Raw genomic sequence first — 18,700 nt, 5'->3', positions numbered from 1 at the left:
TACTTAAAAATAAAATTGTAGCATAGCAAGAAACTGTCTGAATAGACCAACTTACTAAAAATATAAAGAGGTGTGTGATCAAATTTATTTCAGAGTTATTCCTCTTTTTACGCCAAGCGTCTTTTTTAACTTTCGTAACTCATATCATAACAATTACATTTCAAGTTTCGTTTGTTATTTCGCCTAAAATAACATATTTTCAAGTTTGTTTTATTTCTTTATCTCATCTCGAATAGTTTAATGTTGGATAATTTTTTTCTCTCTATAGAAATATACTTATATCTATCCTATTTCAATTGTAGATGGTTAGGGTGGGACAGTTATAGAATCTCATCGCTCTCTGTTAAAATATCTTCTTGGATAAGGTGACATATCAATATATTATTATCTGAGTTTTCAGAGATGACGCCACGTTGTTCGTGTGTTAATCAGTAGGCTGGCCGCAATGTACTGACAGAACATCATCGTAGGACTTTTGATAATGTTGGTCGCTTTTTTTTACATGTAGTTTTATTTCTAGTTAAGTCTCTCTGAGTTTGTTTTCAAGATTGTCGATATTGGTTTTCATTGCCCATGCTTTTGCACCTTGTTAGATACCGTAACTTTACGTTAAATTCCATTTATGAACCCGAACACTATAAATAAAGTACCGATATGAGTTGTGCGAGTCGTCATTTTGTATAAATGACGTTATGATAATAAATACTTAGGCTTTGCAGGGGTAGGTCAAAAGAATTGACATTAAAGAAAAATTTAAAGTACGCCATTGATTTTCCGTGAACAATCCTAAAAGTGACATTAGTGCATCCTATAATAATTACACCGCAATACGACAGATATGGTCACATCTCTTTAAGGGGCATAGTCACGATTTTTGTAAAATTCTTTTTTTTCTGTTTTTATTAGATATAATGCTTTAGGAATGCATGTCTAGTGATCAAGTGAAATTTGAGGGCCAGTTGTAGAGTTATGAGGATGATACAGGGCTCACAATTTCTTGTCATGTCAACAAGGCTTAATTTGTCTGTCTGCTTATTCATTTTAAACATGAATAAAGAGTTCTTAATGTTTAACCGATTCATTTTAGGTCTACAACTGGATTTTTTACTTCAACATTCAAAACGTAAACAAAAGCTTTGTTTACAAAACACAGAATTGTAAGATCTGTAACTCGCTTATAACTCAACGAATGGCACCCAAATTTTAAATGACTATTAAAAATGCCTTAGTGAAGCATTGTAAACATTAAGATTTTGGGAATAATTTTTTACCAAAATCGTGACCATATATGCCCTTTTGAGGCTGTTCGAAATTTAATTTACGTTCAACGCCACATTTTATCTTAACCTTAATCTTAACCTACGAGGAATAGAGAAAACAATTGTATAAATACAATTTTCAAGCAAACATATTCTAATTTTTATGGTCCTAAATGTTGATACAAATGGAAAAGTCTGCACATTAAATCAATCCTTGACTTTTCTGACAGCTAGAGTCACCTGCTTCCCTCTAATTAATTAACACCCAAACATCGTCATGGAAACACGTGTTTCGATAAAGGCTCCTCTAAAATGTCATTTTTCTGCTCTGATGTTGATGGTTTTCTTTCAATTCTAGTTTTTTTATACATGTGTTTAATTTAAAGCTATAAAAGCGACATTGCAAAAAAACTTACTATGCATGCAATTTAAAAATATGACTAAAATATGAAAGTTCCTTATCGGTAGCATCAATTCATAAAGGTTTACATCTGATTATTCTTTTTTTTAAATTGCTATAAGTCGCATATTTCACCAAAACGTCCCACAGGAACTCGGGGCATAGACACCATTCTCCCTCTTCAATAAAGATTTTCAGTAAAAAAAAATGAAATTTCCAGTTAAAAAAAGGTCGTAGAGACAAATGAGCTACATTATAAATGAAATATTATGTACAGGTATATTAGAATAGTTAAAGTAGAAAAATGTGTGTCTCAGCTCAGGGTTTTTCCTATTCAGAACAGCTGAATAGGTAGGATTTGTCCATGCCCCGAATGCTTGTGAACCTTCCTAAAATATTGGGATGGGGTTTTATTTATGGATTAAGTTATTAATTTTCTTTATAAATTAACACTTTGTTTTGGCGTATAGATATGTCCGTTGATAAAAGTCAGCTAAGAACAATCCATTTTAGCCTGGTCAGAGACACGAATGTCAATATATCACACTCTACGCCTTGTATTCCAACGAGGGACAACCGATGAGCTGAGCTAAAAGAAAACATAAAGAGTTATTGAACTTGGCATTACCCAAATAACTGTCAATAATCTAAAAATAAAATTTAATGATTTTGATAATCTATTTAACAGAAACTTAGAATTCGGTTACTACAATGTTAAAATAAGATAAATTTTCTCGAGTCATTCAATCAATCACGTGATAAAAAGGTCACCAGACCAGGAAGAGTATAAATAAACGCCTACCCGGAGTCGCCATGATAGAAGTTTAAGGTTTGTACAGTTTGAGATCGTAAATGTTCCTTCTGTCTGTATTTTCCAACGTTACTAGTATTCAACAACACATTTACGTTCCTTAATTATAAAATTTATTAAATGTTAAGGGTTGAACATCTAAATATGGATCATCAGATATTTTTAGATACGTGTTATATATTATGAGCATGGAAATGATTTTATTGTATTTTCAAAACTACAAAAAACGAACTGAATATTAATAGATGATTAAGGTGGAATATCCCTCTGATAAGAGAGATAAAATAATCTCACTTTGTTTCTGTTAACTCACAATTACTAAGGCATGTAGCAATAAGGGAAGCAGTGCTGGGCCCCAATTTATGTTGGAAGGCGATATTTTTTTAATATTCAATTATTATTCAATGAAAAAATTGAACCAAACGAACTAAACCCAAACTTTTGGCAAGTGAAAAAAAGTAAAGAAAACTTTCACAAAAAAATGTACGAAGCGAATTATATTTATCAAAATTTTAATGAGGCAGTGTCTACATGTATACCCCTTCCCCTCCCCGAATGGATTTTTTTTTGTTGAAATATTACTAAATTTTATGTACTAGTTCAGTACATGAACAGTACGTGTTTGATGTTTTAGGCCAGAGAATTTTGGATGAAATTTTGCTCTCTCTCTCTCTCTCTCTCTCTCTCTCTCTCTCTCTCTCTCTCTCTCTCTCTCTCTCCCCTATTTATAGCTCGTTCACAAAGGTGAATGAATTATAATTGAGAAAAACGTGACCAAGACAATTGCAAACTCTAGACTTAATTATCATCGTTTGAAACATGTTTAAAATTGAATATGGGATTTCTTATCTGAGAAAGCAGATATGGGACAACAAAATTTAACAAATACAATAATATAACATTTTATTCAAGACAATATATCCCTATATTGAGATCATACCAATTACTGGAAGATCATTCATTTGATCCCCTTTTAGTGTTATAACAAAATGCTCTCACGACTTGTTTACATTTTTAGCATTTCTAAAACATATGGATCCATTCACCTGAACTATTATCTTATCCAAATTTAAAAACAGAAAATATTTCCGATTAATTAGAAACTATGGCAATTTATCAAGTACTGTATGTGAAATATGTATGTAAAACCTTCAATAGTCTATGATAAAGAAAGATAACTCTTGCTAATTGAAGCAATTTTTGTTACAAACCTATGAAACCTATTCTGCACTAAAAGCACCGCTTCATTATGTTTTCTAATATGAATTGGCAATGTATATAACTCTATATTATTTTCATATACATTTAATATTTTTAGGTCACCTGAGTGACCTATTGCAATTGGTCTTCGTCCGTTAACAATTTTACATTCTTAACTTGAAAACTACCAGGCCAATCGTTAACATTTTTGATGCAAGGTATCTCTATGTAAGAAGAATCTAATTTGTTAAATTCATGGCTCTACCACCCCTGGGGTGCCACGGGCGGGGCCAAATATGCAAAAAAGCCAATTTTCAAAAATCTTCTTCTCTACTTCCACACATGTGAGGAAAAAACTGAATGCAAGGTTATGCTGTCCATGAGGCCCTCTACCAAAACTGTGAAATTTATGACCTCTGGGTCATGGGTTCAGGCTCTAGGGTGGGGCCAATATGGCCATATACTTAAAATGTATTAAATCTTACAAAATCTTCCTCTCTTCTCCTATATATATTTGTTAAAACTTAAATGCATGATAATGATGTCCATGAGGCCCTCTACCAAAATTGTAAAATTCACGGCCCCTGGGTCAGGGGTTCATGCTTTAGGGTGGGGCCAATATGGCCATATAGTAAAAATGTATTAAATCTTAGAAAATCTTCTTCTCTACTTCCATATATAATTTTGCTTTTTCTATTCACTATGTCTAGTTTTCTTCATAAAATGATTAGACACATTATCAATTTTTTAAAAAAATCTAGCAGCGCTTCATCACTTCAACTTTGTTTCATCTGAATCTATTGATATTGACTTTCATGAAAATCAATATCAATTTTTATAAAAAAGATATGGTAAAATTAATAGCAGAGGGATATTACACCTTGAGAGAGCAATTTCATGTGTGAACACAAATAATTGTCAGTGATTTAAAATATGAACTAATATATAAATTAAGATATAATCATTTAAATATTTTTTTTTCAGATTCCACGCAAGTTCATTGCCTGACCATGGACGAGCGTTGGGCCCAGGATATGTTACGGTGTCGTATCTGTGAGACCCCGGGCCCCCCTATGTACTGTGACATTTGTCACATACATCTGTGTAAAGCCTGTGTGGGGGAACATCTCTCTGATGAATCAACAGAACACAAAGTAGTGCCACTTAAAAAGAGGGGATCTACTCCAAATTACCCTAAGTGTCCTAAACATTCCACAAAACAATGTGAACTTCACTGTGAACAATGTGACATTCCTATTTGTGCACTCTGTATTTCTGGAGAACATTTAGGACATAAACCAGTCGACATTGTTAAACATAGTGAAAGCAAAAAACGACTTTTACAGAGAGAAATGCAAGAGTTAGTGAAATCCATTTATCCTAAATATCAACAGATTGCCGCTAATATCCCAGTTCAGAAAGCTGCTCTGAATGAAAACAGCCAGAAGTTGACAACAGCAATAGACAAACATGGAGAAGCCTTGCACAGAGAAATAGACACCATGATCCACAATCTGAAATCTGATCTCAATGAAATGGACACCAAACACCTGGCCATCCTCAACAAACAAGAAGATGAAATCACACGCACCATATCTAAAATCACACAGAGCATTGCTGATATGAAGAAGTTAGCGGACTCCAATGATGTCAGCCTTGTCTCCGCCTACAAATCCAGGAATGCTGAATTCAGAAGACTGCCTCCTAAGTTCACAGTGTCCTTACCAAGTTTTACCCCTCAGAAGATCAACAAAGAACAGCTTTATCAACAGTTTGGTTCTCTGTCAGCGTCATCTATAAAAACAGAAGAGCAAATCTACACCATGGATTCCCCAGGTGCTGAGTCCTCTCCCCCGGACAGACCGCTCATTGATGTACCACGGATCATCACACAGATAAACACCATGTATGGATACTCTAATGGATTAGTCAGTGTGTCCTGTCTAAAGGATGAAGAACTATGGACGCGTGGTCAGGACAACAAGATGAGACTGTACAACCTAAAGGGAGAACTAGTGAAGTCAGTCCAAACCAAGTCAGGGAACCTTCCATGGGACATAGCAGTTACAAGGAGTGGGGATCTAGTTTATACTGATTACAAAGATAGAACTGTGAACATAGTGAAGAATAAAAAGATAAAGACAGTGATCAGACTACAGGGGTGGAGACCTCTCGGTGTCTGTAGTACCTCCTCTGGTGACCTCCTGGTTGTCGTGGTCAGTGATGATAATAAACAAACAATAGTTGTGTGTTACTCTGGCTCCACAGAGAAACAAAGTATTCAGTACGACAACAAAGGACAACCTCTCTATTCATCTGGTGGCATTAAATACATCAGTGAGAACAGGAACCTAGATATCTGTGTGTCAGACTATGTAGCTCGTGCAGTAGTGGTGGTCAATCAGGCCGGGAAACTCCGATTTACCTACACTGGTCCTCCCTCTTCTTCCAAGGGATCATTTAATCCAGTCGGCGTCACAACAGACAGCCAGGGTCGGATCCTGACAGCAGACTGGTACAACAACCGTATCCACATCCTGGATCAGGACGGACAGTTCCTCCGCTACATTGACAACTGTCATTTACAGTATCCATGGGGTTTATGTGTGGACACAAGAGACAACCTCTTTATTGTGGATGATCCCAGAACAGGTAAAGTGAAGAGAATCCAGTATTACGTGTAAAAAAAAACAACAACTGTGTGTATACTACATGTATAAACAAACTGTGTGTATACCTACATATAAAATGTGGGTGTTACATTGACATATGTACTAATTATATATGTGTTATAACATGTATCATGTGTATACAAAGTGAATATATATAAACATATACAAACAAACTGGGGTGTTACATTGATATGAATTGTTTATATATGTGTGTAATGTATACAAACTGAATATACATAAAAAATGTAAAAAACAAACAAAAAACTGTGTGTTACTTCATATAGACATATGTGTAAAAACAACTATGTTGATAGTTTTGATGAAATATAAAGAAACTAAATGTAAACTATGTATACTACTTAGTACATAGGCGTTGGAACCGGTAAGGGGGGGGGGGGGGGGACGAGGGGGAGATTAGCGCACCCCCCCCCCCCCACTTTTTTGCAAAGTTAGACCTAATTAACCATTAGGAACATAGCATCAGGGAGCCCCCCCCCCACTTTTTCTCATAGCAAATAAAATTGTTTTAAAATTGACATTAAAAAGATTGAAATATTAATAGTGATATTGAAAATTGGAGCCATAGTAATATAGTAAATGAAAGCTTTGTTTACATAGCAAAGAATTTAAGTTCTGTAACTCGTTTAGAAATCAACGAATGACACTCAAGTTTTGTTTGCCTTATAAAAATGTCATACTAAAGCATTGTAAACCTTTAAATCGAAAAAAATAATTTTTGACCAAAATCGTGATCATGCCCCTTTAAAATATATAAGTAGCTTTATTCTGGAGTAAACAAAATATAAATATTGCAATAGTTAACATCCTACCCCCTCTTCTACCTAAAATCTTACAACAAGGACTATAAAATTTTGATTTTTGGTTTAAAAAAATCATGATAATAAGAGTGCATGACCGGATATCAAAAAGGTGCAAGACTCTCACAATAGGAAATGTTTTTCTCATAATTTGTTCACTGTCAAGATACCTTTTACATATACAGTTATGTTTTCATTAATTAAAAAAAATAAATATGGCTAGTATACATGTTTAAGCTAAACACCCCATTCCCTGGGGCCAGACAGATATTCTTCCCTAGGGTATTTAAGGGGAAAAATTGGTAGACTGCCTAATTTTTCACTTAAATTCCATTCATTCTTATGTCAGCATATATATACAAAACAGAATTTAGCCCTTGTTCGGCATATTTAAAGAAACCCCCCACTCCCCAAATAACAATTTCAATTTCTTTATTAACCAATTAAAGGCCCCCAAGGGGCAACATGAAGACTGTACATCCAACATCCAATGTATGGAAAACATTCAATAAACATATACAAGAGGGAAAGAGTTTGATGATTGAAAAAGCTAGGACAGACATGAACATTTAATTAATATATATATATATATATATATATATATATATATATATATATATATATATATATATATATATATATATATATATATATATATATATAAATATATATATATATAAAACTTAAATAAATGAAAACACAAAGATCGAGTAAAACATAAGCGCTTTCATTTTCTTCAGATGTTTTACAATACTAACATGGTAACGTTTGTTATGACGTCATAATAGTTTAACGGCGTCTTCAAGGGTGCTTTCCATTTAACCGGCATCGCCGGATTTGCCGGTGTTGCCTTCGTCGCCGATTGCTGGAACGCGCGTGGCCGGCGAGCGATTGCGGCCACGCAATTTTCTGTTGCCGACTAGGAAACAATATGGCGTCTATTTGGGAAGAAGATGTTTTCACAATCCAAAAAACGGGGATTTACTGCTCAAATTTGTTTAATAACCTTGAAATCCTGGATAATTGCAATAAACTGGTCGCATGGAGACCACTTACAACCAAAATTCAAGATAAGTATCAGTTGTATTGCTTTTTTTTGAAGAATTTTGAATTTCTTGTTGTGTAGTATATAACCCGAATTTTGTCTACACATGGTCAGAATGTTTGTTTCAAAAATCGAAACGCTTGGTAAGTATTCCCGCTGTTTTACGTCATTTTGACAGTTCATTGCGTCATATCACCTGTCGTTTCTTATCTAACGATGGCTTCCGTGGAACTTTATCACTGTCCGTCATGTAACTCATTATTTTTTTCTATGAACCATTTCAACCAGCATAAATGCAATACTAACTCTCCCGTACAGCCTCTTATCCTAAAGGATAATATGACCACAGTGTACAGGTAAAGTGACATTATTTTTCTATCGTATAACCAGAGATTTATGTCTCTGATATAACTGATCAGCCTATTCAAACAAAATATGTCCTAAATCACAAATTTTACTACTGATTTTTAAAAAATTCTAACATAAGTTGAAAAATAAACCATTCATGTACATGTGTATGTGGATCCAGAATGTTTTTCTCCAAATATTGTAGGCCTATCTGAGATAAAATTTGCATGGGGGATGGGAGGTGGTCTGATGCATATGTTTGATATATATTTTCTTCATCAACTAGTTACAGTTCATGTACAGTAGTTTAAGATACTTTGAATTATCCAGGGAATGTCTAGACCAGGTGATAAATAAGTCTAAAGATACCAACTTATTCCAAGAATGTAGAATGTTCAAACCTATCATGATATTTTCAGGGAAGAAGAACCACAACATGGCTAGGGAGCTGCTTGTCAGTCGACCAGTAACTCAACATATACATGTACCACTGCATCAATGGAAGAAAGTAAGTCTATGTATTTTTTTTGTAAAATGATTACGGATATTGGCCCAGACTGGGTTGTTTTTACAAGGGAAATAGATTTTGAATCCTATTGTAGACTGCATTAGACTATACTGGCATGCGACCAGTTCTTACTGAGTACCATTTCTGGCCAGTGCATTGTTACGTCTTTTTTCAACACATTTCATTAGATAGTCCGAAATATCTGACGTTTTTCTGGCTTTTTTAACGATTTTGATATTTACTTGCCAGGAAAACGTCAGAACCGGCGCCATTACGAAAACTGGAAATTTTGCCGCCTCCAACTGGAGGCGGCGTTCTCGGCCCGATTTTAAATACTTGCGAATTGTATCAAATATTTAACTCACAACTTAACAATAAAAAAAATGACTTTACTACTCACTCATGTCGCTTTAATGGGTTTGTTTACTCTACAAACCGTCTGTTCAACACATTTTTATCGAACTGTCCGGCGAGATTTGAGTCACGTGACTCGTTATCTCAAAAGACAGCGAAAATACGGTTGACTGTAATTGTGTGCTTCTATTATCAAAATACGGAGTCATATTTAATTTTGAGCGATATGAGTATTTTTATTGCTAAGTTGTGAGTTAAATATTTGATACAATTCGCAAGTATTTAAAATCGGGCCGAGAACGCCGCCTCCAGTTCTGACGTTTTCTTGGCAAGAAAATATCAAAATCGTTAAAAAAGCCAGAAAAACGTAAGATATTTCGGACTATTCATTAGATACAAAAATATAATTCACTGGCAAGCAATGGTAGTTGGTGAGAACTGGTCACACACACAACACACACTATAAGAAAAAATATGTATTATTATACAATTATTTAATGCTTGAGCAGTCAATAGACCAGAATATTTTTCCCGAGGTGCAGGGAACAGCTCAGTATAATCTATTGCCCGAGGCCAACGGCCGAGGGCAATAGATCATACTGAGCTGTTCCCTGCACCAAGGGGAAAAAATTCTGGTCTATTGACTGTTCAAGCATTAAATAATTGTTTTATTACCTAATTCCTTTTTTTAGTTTTCGGGGTTTACAATTTGCATATTGCAGATGGTTTTCGTGCCATTATGCAAATTACCAAGATATTTTTTTTCATCTTTTACATGCACAGAACCTGTTGCATGCATTACAACATCTCAATTTAATAGTAGTTTAAACAAAAGAAAGGGGGCTTAAACCCATTAGATTTTAAAAAGTCTTTTACCTTATTTGAGGCTTTAAAGCTGTTGATTATTTGATACTCCATTTTGATAACACTGAATTTGGTTTCACCAAGTACTAAAAACAACGTCTATGTAAAGGAATATACATTCCCTGAGAACTATCGAATAGATGTAACATTAACATACCTGCGTTCTGAAATACGTTGCCGGTCCAATAGATTGCAGTCTATTGACCAGCGGTCTAATAGATCGCAGTCTATTGGCCGGCAGTTCAAAATAGATGCAAATATTTAATTGGTAATAAAACAGCAAAATCCCTTTGATTAGGTAATAAATACATATATTGATATAACAATAAATTAATCTCTAAGTAACAAAAATATGAGAGGTGCAAATAAATGTTTGAAATGCAAAACATGTTTGTAAAACAACAAACTTTTAAAGCTTAAAATGTTTGTATTTATAGATGAACAAAATGAATTTCAAGATGGCTTCACAGAATATTCAACTCCCACACCTTTGCCAGGTACGTTTTTGAGGTCACCCGAGGTAAAAGCTTAAGTGAACTTTTATGATCACATTTTGTCTGGCATGTGTCTGTCTGTAATATTTGGACTTTGTATACAGAACCGTGTGGCCACTTTCAACCAAATGTGGTACAAAACATCATTAGCTAAAGGGAATTTAAGTTATTTTTTAAATTTAAGGTGGTATTTTGAATTTTACATAGGATTTTTTTTTAAATATTCTCAAAATCTCAAATGTTATAATTATGGAATTATAAGTAGTACTTGTATGCAAGTACTTTGACATATTGTTGATTCTCAGTTGTTTAGACTGGGGTCCCTAGACAATTCTTGGGTTCAGCATGGGCTTCAATGTTTTATAAGTTTATATATAATATACAGTTATTTAAGCAATGTGTAATATGACTTTAAAATAATCTTCTTACAAAAGGGACTCAATGTTTAACATAAGAATATCTGGAGAAAATTTTATACAGGACTTTATCACATAATAAGGGCCTTATAGAGTTACAGAATATCCTCTCTATATCTTTACTACAAATGTTATTTAATTATACCCCCGCTCCGAAAGAGAGGGGTATACTGTTTTACTCTTGTGGGTCTGTCTGTCCGTCCATCTGTCTGTCTGTCCGTCGGTCCGTAACAAAAATTTCTGTCGCATTTATCTCAGCAACTATTTATCGCAGATGCTTGAAATTTTTACACAGTGTTTGTTAAGGCATGCCATATCGTGGGATGTATTTTTGTACCAGTACCAATCAGACGTCAACTTCCTGTTTAATGAGTTCTTTGTTTATTTTTAGCCAAAATTTTCAAACAAATTTTCCTCAAAGATTTCTCAGCAGCTATTTATCGCAGATGCTTTAAATTTTAAAACACTATTTGTTTAGGCATGCCATATTGTGGGATATATTTCTGTACCAATCGGATGCCAGCTTTCTGTTAAATGTCGACTGATAATTTACATATTCACATCAGAGCGGGGGTATCACTAGTGAGCATTGGCTCACAGATATCTTGTTATTCCTACCTAATATTTATAGATTCTTTAAAAATCTAATTTTAGACATAAAGCAGACTTGGACGAATTGTCTAACAAAAGGCTTGATAAGTCTGAGAGGTGAGATGGATTCAGAATTTGCTTCAAAGAAGAAGACTCACAAGGCACTATGGAAAGAAATATCAGTTAAACTAAAGGAGATCCACAACTTTACTGGTGATTGGTTCCAGTGCCAATCCAAATTTAAAAAGCTAACTGCAAAGTATAAAGCTGTTAAAGATGCCAACAGAAAATCGGGTGAAAAGCGGAGGTCTATGGAATTCCATTCTGAAATGATGGAAGTTATGGGGGATGACCCAAAAATAACCCCTCTAAAGACAGTGTCTGTAGGTGTGGGAAAGGGTGTGAATGTTGTTTGTGGTGAGAAAGATGATAGTGAGAAGGGGTGTGAGATTGTCAAAGCAAGGGGTGAGAGAGAGAAGAAAGCGAGCAAGCGGAAGAGAGAAGATGAGTTGTTTGAGTTGTTGACGGAGGTGAGGGATGATAGGAGAAGGTTTCAAGAGGAGCAGGTAAGAATGAATGAAAGAAAGCTTGAAATAATGGAGAGGTTGGTTTCTCTGTTTGATAGATAGATAGATGTTATTTTGCATTTCCTTAAGGTGGTATGGGACATTAGTCGATATCAATGTAGATTAAAGTACATTAAAATTAAAATGCTTTCAACAGTTTAGAATTTTACAATATTTTGCCAAAAAATATGTCTTGATAATTTTTGGAAAGGTAAAAGGTTTAAAGACCCCAGCTGGATTCGAACTCATGACTTACAGTTTTAAAGCATATCCTCTAACCAACTGCGTTACGCTTAATGTTCTATTTCGAGAAAGAGTACACTGTTTATAAAATTACACTTGATTTTATTGTTTATTTCGACAAACATTTCGTCACAGTATGGTGTCCCATACCACCTTAACCAGAATGTCTTATTTTGATATTTCAAAATTTAAGATTATTATCAAGGTATCAGTTTGTGTTCTTTAGTAAAGGAAATATGGAAATCGTGTTAATTAATTTGTACTTGTTTAGTGTTACACATTCAATTTAATAACATTGTAATAAAAAGTAAGACTGTTTTAAACTTAAAAAAACATGTTTTATTTCTCTTGTAAAATTTAATTCACTGGCTGTTAACCCAGAAATACTGAGCTAGTGCATTTCTTTTAATGGATGCACTCTGGTTTACAGGCTCATTGGAAGCCGGAGCATCAGGATAAACATCATCACAGATGTCCATGTCAGCTTCATTGTTCTGTAAAAAAAAAATTTTGAAAATGTTTAAAAAGAATAAACCCAGTTTACATATTTGAAAGTTGACAGCAGTACAAAACTCACCTCTATGCACATGTTATGAAGTGTACAGGCCGCCGTTATAACTGTTGGTATATCCTCTAGCTTCGTGTTATCCAGAAACCTAAGCCTCCTCCACTTTCCTTTAAGCAGACCAAAGGCACGCTCAATGGTCTGACGAGTGTTGGAATGTACGAAGTTTTACTTTTTATGTCTCTCGGTCAGGTTTCCATTATCCTTGTATGGAGTTAAAATCCACCTAAAATTGAAAATATACTAAGTGTACATACATTTGCAAAACGCACATGGTTTTCAGATGGTATAAACTGTCTCAATAAATACCTATGCAGGGGGTATGCTGCATCTCCGAGAATGTGAGAATCCACATCGAAGAGGATTTCACTGGCCTCGTAAAGGGGAGAGTTTCTAAATACCCTGGCGTCATGTACGGAACCTGGCCATCCTGATACAATGTCCGTAAAACGCAATGTATGGTCACATACAGCCTGAAAAAGTAATAATTACTTTTATATATATATATGTATTGACATTTACATTTTCAAGTGCCTTTGCCTGTGATAACACTACGTATCGATTTTGTACTATAAAAGCCGTAACTTCAAATGAAGCCAAATTGAGGCGCCAGCGGGGTTTGCTTATTTATATTTTAAATATTTCATTATAAGATGGTTTAAAATTATATAAATATAAGTAATAAGGAATCATTCTTTGATTATTATGAGGTGATAATTTCGGTCGGGGCGTGATCAAATCTATCATAAAGCCCTTCGGGCTTTATTGGATTTGATCACGCCCCGACCGAAATTATCACCTCATAATGCTTAAAGAATGATTCTTTATTCTTTATTTAAAATGATTTAAATGTATATTTGAATGAATTCGATTGATGGAAGTGTTTTTGCTAATGGATTGAATTATATATTCACCTGTAATATAACAGAGTACATGTAGTCCCTTTCCCTGTTGAGGTAGGACAATGGATGGTATTTTTCCTGGGGTGCTTTAATTTCAATATGGCATCCATCGACGGCTCCTAAAACTCTAGGGAACCCTTTGATCTTCTCGAAGCCTTGCATGACCTCGTTTGCCCATGCTCCTGAAACATTAAAAATTCAGTTGTAAAATTGATTTAATAAATAATTGACTTAATTGAGATGCAAGCGCGACGTAACAGCGAAGGTAGGGTGCTCGTTTTTGCAAACACACACCTTCATCAAACTAAACATACCTTTATTAAACTAAAATTTACGCAAAAAAAGCATTTTTAAGTAAACTGTTTCTTCCTTTTTTTTTATTTCATGGAATTTTGAAAGGCATGCAAATATCAAAAGTAGAAAAAGTTGTATATTTAAAACATTATCTTGAGGGATTTTGACCTTTATGAACATATTTTTCTTTTTCTTTTTTCTCTTTTAATTGTGTGTGTAAATATCCCAATTTTAAAAAACAACAACCATTCTAGATGCCCTTAAAAAATGAAATATTAATATCTTTTCCCCTTAAAATTACAGATATAGGTCGTATAGGTAATACTAGTAACAATCAAAGCTTTTATCTTAACAAAATTACCAGTGGGCCACTTGATTTTTTCAGCAGACAGGCATTGAAGAGCTCTGCATGTGCGCATGAAGCAACGATACACGGATGAATACGCAACGTTAAATCTGTCAGATATTTGTCTGTATCCTTCCATGTTGGCCAACATCCATATGGAGATCATTATCTGTTTCGAGGGTTCAATAATTTCCCTGCCACGCATCTGCTCTTGTGGAATGTGGCCTGTTGACACTATCTGTTGGTCAAATAATATTCAGAATGTACAGTTTTACAACGATCTAATGAGTTGATGTCAGTGCATATAAGTTGTTACCTTATATTAGTAGTAGAAGATTTTTTAGAATTATTTTTAAAGCGCAGCCATCCGTTATCATGCGCATGTTTTTTTTTTTATCATATACTGTATATTCATTAAATTTATTGAAAGTAAATTAACAGGTTTTTAATAAAATATATTCAATACTGTGTTTTATATATTATAATCGTTAAAGTTCATTAACGATTTCATTGATTTATGGGTACCGTAAAATGTGTCATAATGTCGATCCATCGAATATGTACATAATCCACCCACAAACCGCTAGCGATGCAGTAGGGATACATATGAAATGATCATTTTTGAAACAATACCTGTCTACAGACTTCTTCAAAAGTCTCTCTTCGCATTCTGAAATGGGATGAGAACTCCTCAGGAGCGTATGCAGGCACTGTTGCACCAAAATAATCCGCAATACGCTGCCGTCTCTTTTTTCCTCTCAGCAAATGATGGACAACTTCCATCACAACGTCATCGTCATAATCATTGGCCTCATCGTCCTCAAATACGTTCAATAAAAACGTTTTGCATATGCGCGAATTACGTTTCAAGCTACAATCGTCCATTTTGGAATTATTGTGACGTTGCCAACCGTTCCATTAACGTCACCGTTTCCCGATGACGTCGCCGGCGAGGCAACGTTAATGGAAAGCGCCCCAAGTCTCTGAATGACGTCATATTTTCCCGTATTTTTAGATATCACAATATTAATAATAACAGATTATATAACACGGTTAAATAATAATAACAGATTATATAACACGGTTAAAAACGGTTTTAACCGTGTTATATAATCTGTTATTATTAATATTGTGATATCTAAAAATACGGGAAAATATGACGTCATTCAGAGACTTGAAGACGCCGTTAAACTATTATGACGTCATAACAAACGTTACCATGTTAGTATTGTAAAACATCTGAAGAAAATGAAAGCGCTTATGTTTTACTCGATCTTTGTGTTTTCATTTTTTTAAGTTTTATATATATTTCACCGACCACTGAGGTTTTTCTTGGATTTATCTATATATATATATATATATATGTGTGTATGTATGTGTGGGTGGGTGGGTGGGTGGGTGGGTGTGTGTGTGTGTGTGTGTGTTTCTATATACATGTATACAATACAGTGTCTTCTATATGTTAAACATCATACATAAATATGTCAAAATACAAATGTACATACAAATCTGAAATAGTTTATCATATGATTGAAAAGTTAAAAACCAATATTTGACTAGGAAATACAAATTAAGGCAACGCCTTTTGTAAATATTTACCAAGAGAGTTTAATATATCTAATCAATCTCTTCCATTGAACAGCAGAAAAAACCTATGATTTTGAAATGTAATATACTAACACCACCTCCCCCCCCAATGAGGTAGAATCCCTGATTTAGGTGTGAAGATATTTAAATTTATGAAAACAGCTTTAAGATTATCTATATATGCAATCAGTTTCTTTTTAGAGTCAATAGAAGTAAAGATTTTTAAATATTATATATACATTAACACTATATGACAATTTTGGCCACACATACCCTGCAGAATTAAAAACCCATATCCTGGGGAACATAAATTTTATAATTTTGGTAGAAGGCTTTCTAGTCTTTCCAAATATGCAGTCAGATTCTATTTAGTATCAGCAGAAGTAAATAAGAAGATTTTTAAACATTATCTATTCATTATCACTATATGACCATTTTGGCCCCACCCTAGAATTAAAATCCCCACCACTGGGGACATGAAATATACAAGTTTAGTAGAGGGCTTCCTGGGCTACGTAACTATGAATTAAGATATTCTTTCAAAAGTGCAAAAGTGAATTTAGACAGATCTTTGATAAATGGATAAATTTTGACGATTTTGGCCCTGTCCTTAGGGCCCATGTAAAGCAAGAGTCATGAAATTTATATTTTTGGTAAAATGGGTGTTTTCCTTGCCTCAAGTATGCATCATACCAAATTTGAAAAAAAAACAAAAAACAACTGGACATGTAGTTTTCATGAAGAAGTTAAAAATATTGGATTGTTAACACACCACAACGACAGATGAAAACCAATTGCAATAGGTCACCTAAGCGACTCTGGTGACCTAAAAATGTGAAATAGTTCTATGGGAAATTAACTTGTTGGTCACGTGATTAATCCTGTGAAGCCTGAGGGAATTCTCAGAAGTTTACATCATGTTCCAACCAACATTATCCCAGAGAACATTTTAACATTAAAATATAATAATTATCATATTTACATAAAGAAAGAGAAATCATTTGAAATCATGACTTACTGTCTGTCATACATACCAGGTTAAAAGTTCCATGCGACAAGCCGTCAGTTGACCCCTTGACCCTTCAGAAAGTTCCACTGAATTTATCACTGAAGTCGCTCTTCAATAACTAAAATATCAGTGTATTTTGTGTTAATATATTGTCTTACCTAGTGTAAACAAACTGACTGCATTTACACATAACATGTTAACTACCAATACTTATCTTCAAAATGTATGTTTTCTCATTAATTGTTTATTTCATGTTAAATAATTAATAAAAAGAGATTAAACCTGAGTTTTTGTCAAATTTAAAGCATAATTAACAGTGGGACGTGTTACAGAGCTTTACATGTAACATAAATGGTTTTATTATACCTCAAAATGATTATTCTATATAACGCGTCATCTGATTGGTCTAGAGAGTCACGTGATAGGGCGAACAAAATGTGGTATCTCCCTGGAAATAAATCAATTTCATGTCTTACCTCTTCAGAAATCTTTGGATTTTTCATTCCAAAGGTATAAAAAGCCAATATGATGTTGACAAATATGATTAAATCAAAATTATTAAAATTCTCTTTATGCCACAAAAAACCCAATTTTACTACATTTGATTCAAATCTATGAAAGAAAAGAGAGACAATAAGAATAAAACTCCACACAATCACGACATTATTGCATTTGACAAGTCGAAAACTTATTAGAATTTGACGTATTTTGTATAATCATGTTGTTCGGTATAATAATACTGTACTTTTATTGCATGAAATATTCAAAGCCCCCGGAAAATATGATTTTCTTAGAGGAATATATATTCATATTTCCCTCACCAATAAATGTACAATTCTTACCTTGTAGATTTTCAAAATTCCATCAGTGTCACAAAATGTTTTAAAGCTATTTGTGTCCTGAAGTGTCTGAAAATAGTGCAAGATATAAAAAAGGAAGAGTAATTACAGAGAGACCCATAGGCCTAATTGCTTACCTGAGCAACACTGTAAAATTTAAGTACTTTCACCAAATATAACCTCCAATTTATTCAGAAGAATTTCTTCACCATTTCATATAAAAACAGAACCTTTAATGAAAGTTTTTTTTTAAATTTGGTTGAAATGAGTCTAATCAAAATCAGATTGTATATTTTTTAACTGTTTCTCTGTGATACACTATAGCAGGTCTACAAAATCTAAAGGAATCACCTTTAAGAGACCTTTGATTGGTCAATGAAATCTCAAATGCAAAAATCCTGCAGGTGCAGACAAGATTCTTTTAAATAGCCAATCTTAAACACCCTTTGGGTCTCATGTATAAAACAAAATCATTACAAAGAGTATTTTTTACTGGCTTTATGCTCATAAGGTAAGAATGACTGATAGAAAACATTTTATTTAAGAAATAAACAGCATTGTTAAAAAAT

General features: G+C 33.9%; 3 protein-coding genes and 2 long non-coding RNA genes across 6 annotated transcripts in view; 2 read left to right on the top strand and 3 right to left on the bottom strand.

The window, feature by feature from the left end:
* The window catches only part of LOC117682402 (tripartite motif-containing protein 3-like), an 84,947-nt gene that overhangs the window by 6,099 nt on the left and 60,148 nt on the right, over window positions 1-18,700 (top strand). The window lies entirely within an intron of this gene.
* Window positions 1,569-17,999, bottom strand: LOC136269834 (uncharacterized). Its single transcript, XR_010707408.1, has 3 exons — window positions 17,659-17,999; window positions 17,318-17,410; window positions 1,569-2,248 (listed from the first exon to the last, which is right to left on the bottom strand). It is a non-coding gene; the product is annotated as an uncharacterized lncRNA (long non-coding RNA).
* LOC109617622 (tripartite motif-containing protein 3) lies at window positions 2,373-11,984 on the top strand. Of its 2 annotated transcripts, XM_066065199.1 has the most exons (5): window positions 2,373-2,488; window positions 4,655-6,322; window positions 8,973-9,061; window positions 10,717-10,776; window positions 11,844-11,984. In XM_066065199.1, exons 2-5 carry the CDS (start codon window positions 4,681-4,683, stop codon window positions 11,847-11,849), a joined length of 1,797 nt encoding a protein of 598 aa, XP_065921271.1. In that variant the 5' UTR covers window positions 2,373-2,488; window positions 4,655-4,680; the 3' UTR covers window positions 11,850-11,984. The 2 variants fall into 2 exon arrangements, with proteins under 2 accessions (XP_065921271.1, XP_065921272.1); XM_066065200.1 differs by lacking the exons at window positions 8,973-9,061; window positions 10,717-10,776; window positions 11,844-11,984 and adding an exon at window positions 7,901-8,486.
* LOC117684965 (uncharacterized) lies at window positions 12,908-13,653 on the bottom strand. The gene is made up of 3 exons (XR_004598698.2): window positions 13,464-13,653; window positions 13,167-13,380; window positions 12,908-13,083 (listed from the first exon to the last, which is right to left on the bottom strand). It is a non-coding gene; the product is annotated as an uncharacterized lncRNA (long non-coding RNA).
* Window positions 14,057-15,693, bottom strand: LOC136270322 (uncharacterized). Its single transcript, XM_066067676.1, has 3 exons — window positions 15,330-15,693; window positions 14,712-14,934; window positions 14,057-14,238 (listed from the first exon to the last, which is right to left on the bottom strand). The coding sequence occupies exons 1-3, from the start codon at window positions 15,579-15,581 to the stop codon at window positions 14,057-14,059; spliced, it is 657 nt and encodes a 218-aa protein (XP_065923748.1). The 5' UTR covers window positions 15,582-15,693.

This window comes from Magallana gigas, chromosome 7 (genome assembly GCF_963853765.1).
Source record: "Magallana gigas chromosome 7, xbMagGiga1.1, whole genome shotgun sequence".
NCBI classification, from domain to species: domain Eukaryota; kingdom Metazoa; phylum Mollusca; class Bivalvia; order Ostreida; family Ostreidae; genus Magallana; species Magallana gigas.
This window is presented reverse-complemented; position numbering and strand designations above follow the sequence as displayed.

What these genes read in the sequence shown, in the direction of transcription:
- LOC136270322 (XM_066067676.1), bottom strand. Translation starts at nt 15,581, where the DNA reads ATGGACGATTGTAGCTTGAAACGTAATTCGCGCATATGCAAAACGTTT. An exon ending in TTGAAGAAGTCTGTAGACAG is followed by an intron (nt 14,935 to 15,329) that starts GTATTGTTTCAA and finishes TTTGACCAACAG; the next exon opens with ATAGTGTCAACAGGCCACAT. An exon ending in AAAAATCAAGTGGCCCACTG is followed by an intron (nt 14,239 to 14,711) that starts GTAATTTTGTTA and finishes TTAATGTTTCAG; the next exon opens with GAGCATGGGCAAACGAGGTC.
- LOC109617622 (XM_066065199.1), top strand. Translation starts at nt 4,681, where the DNA reads ATGGACGAGCGTTGGGCCCAGGATATGTTACGGTGTCGTATCTGTGAG. An exon ending in TGTGGATGATCCCAGAACAG is followed by an intron (nt 6,323 to 8,972) that starts GTAAAGTGAAGA and finishes TGATATTTTCAG; the next exon opens with GGAAGAAGAACCACAACATG. An exon ending in CACTGCATCAATGGAAGAAA is followed by an intron (nt 9,062 to 10,716) that starts GTAAGTCTATGT and finishes TTGTATTTATAG; the next exon opens with ATGAACAAAATGAATTTCAA.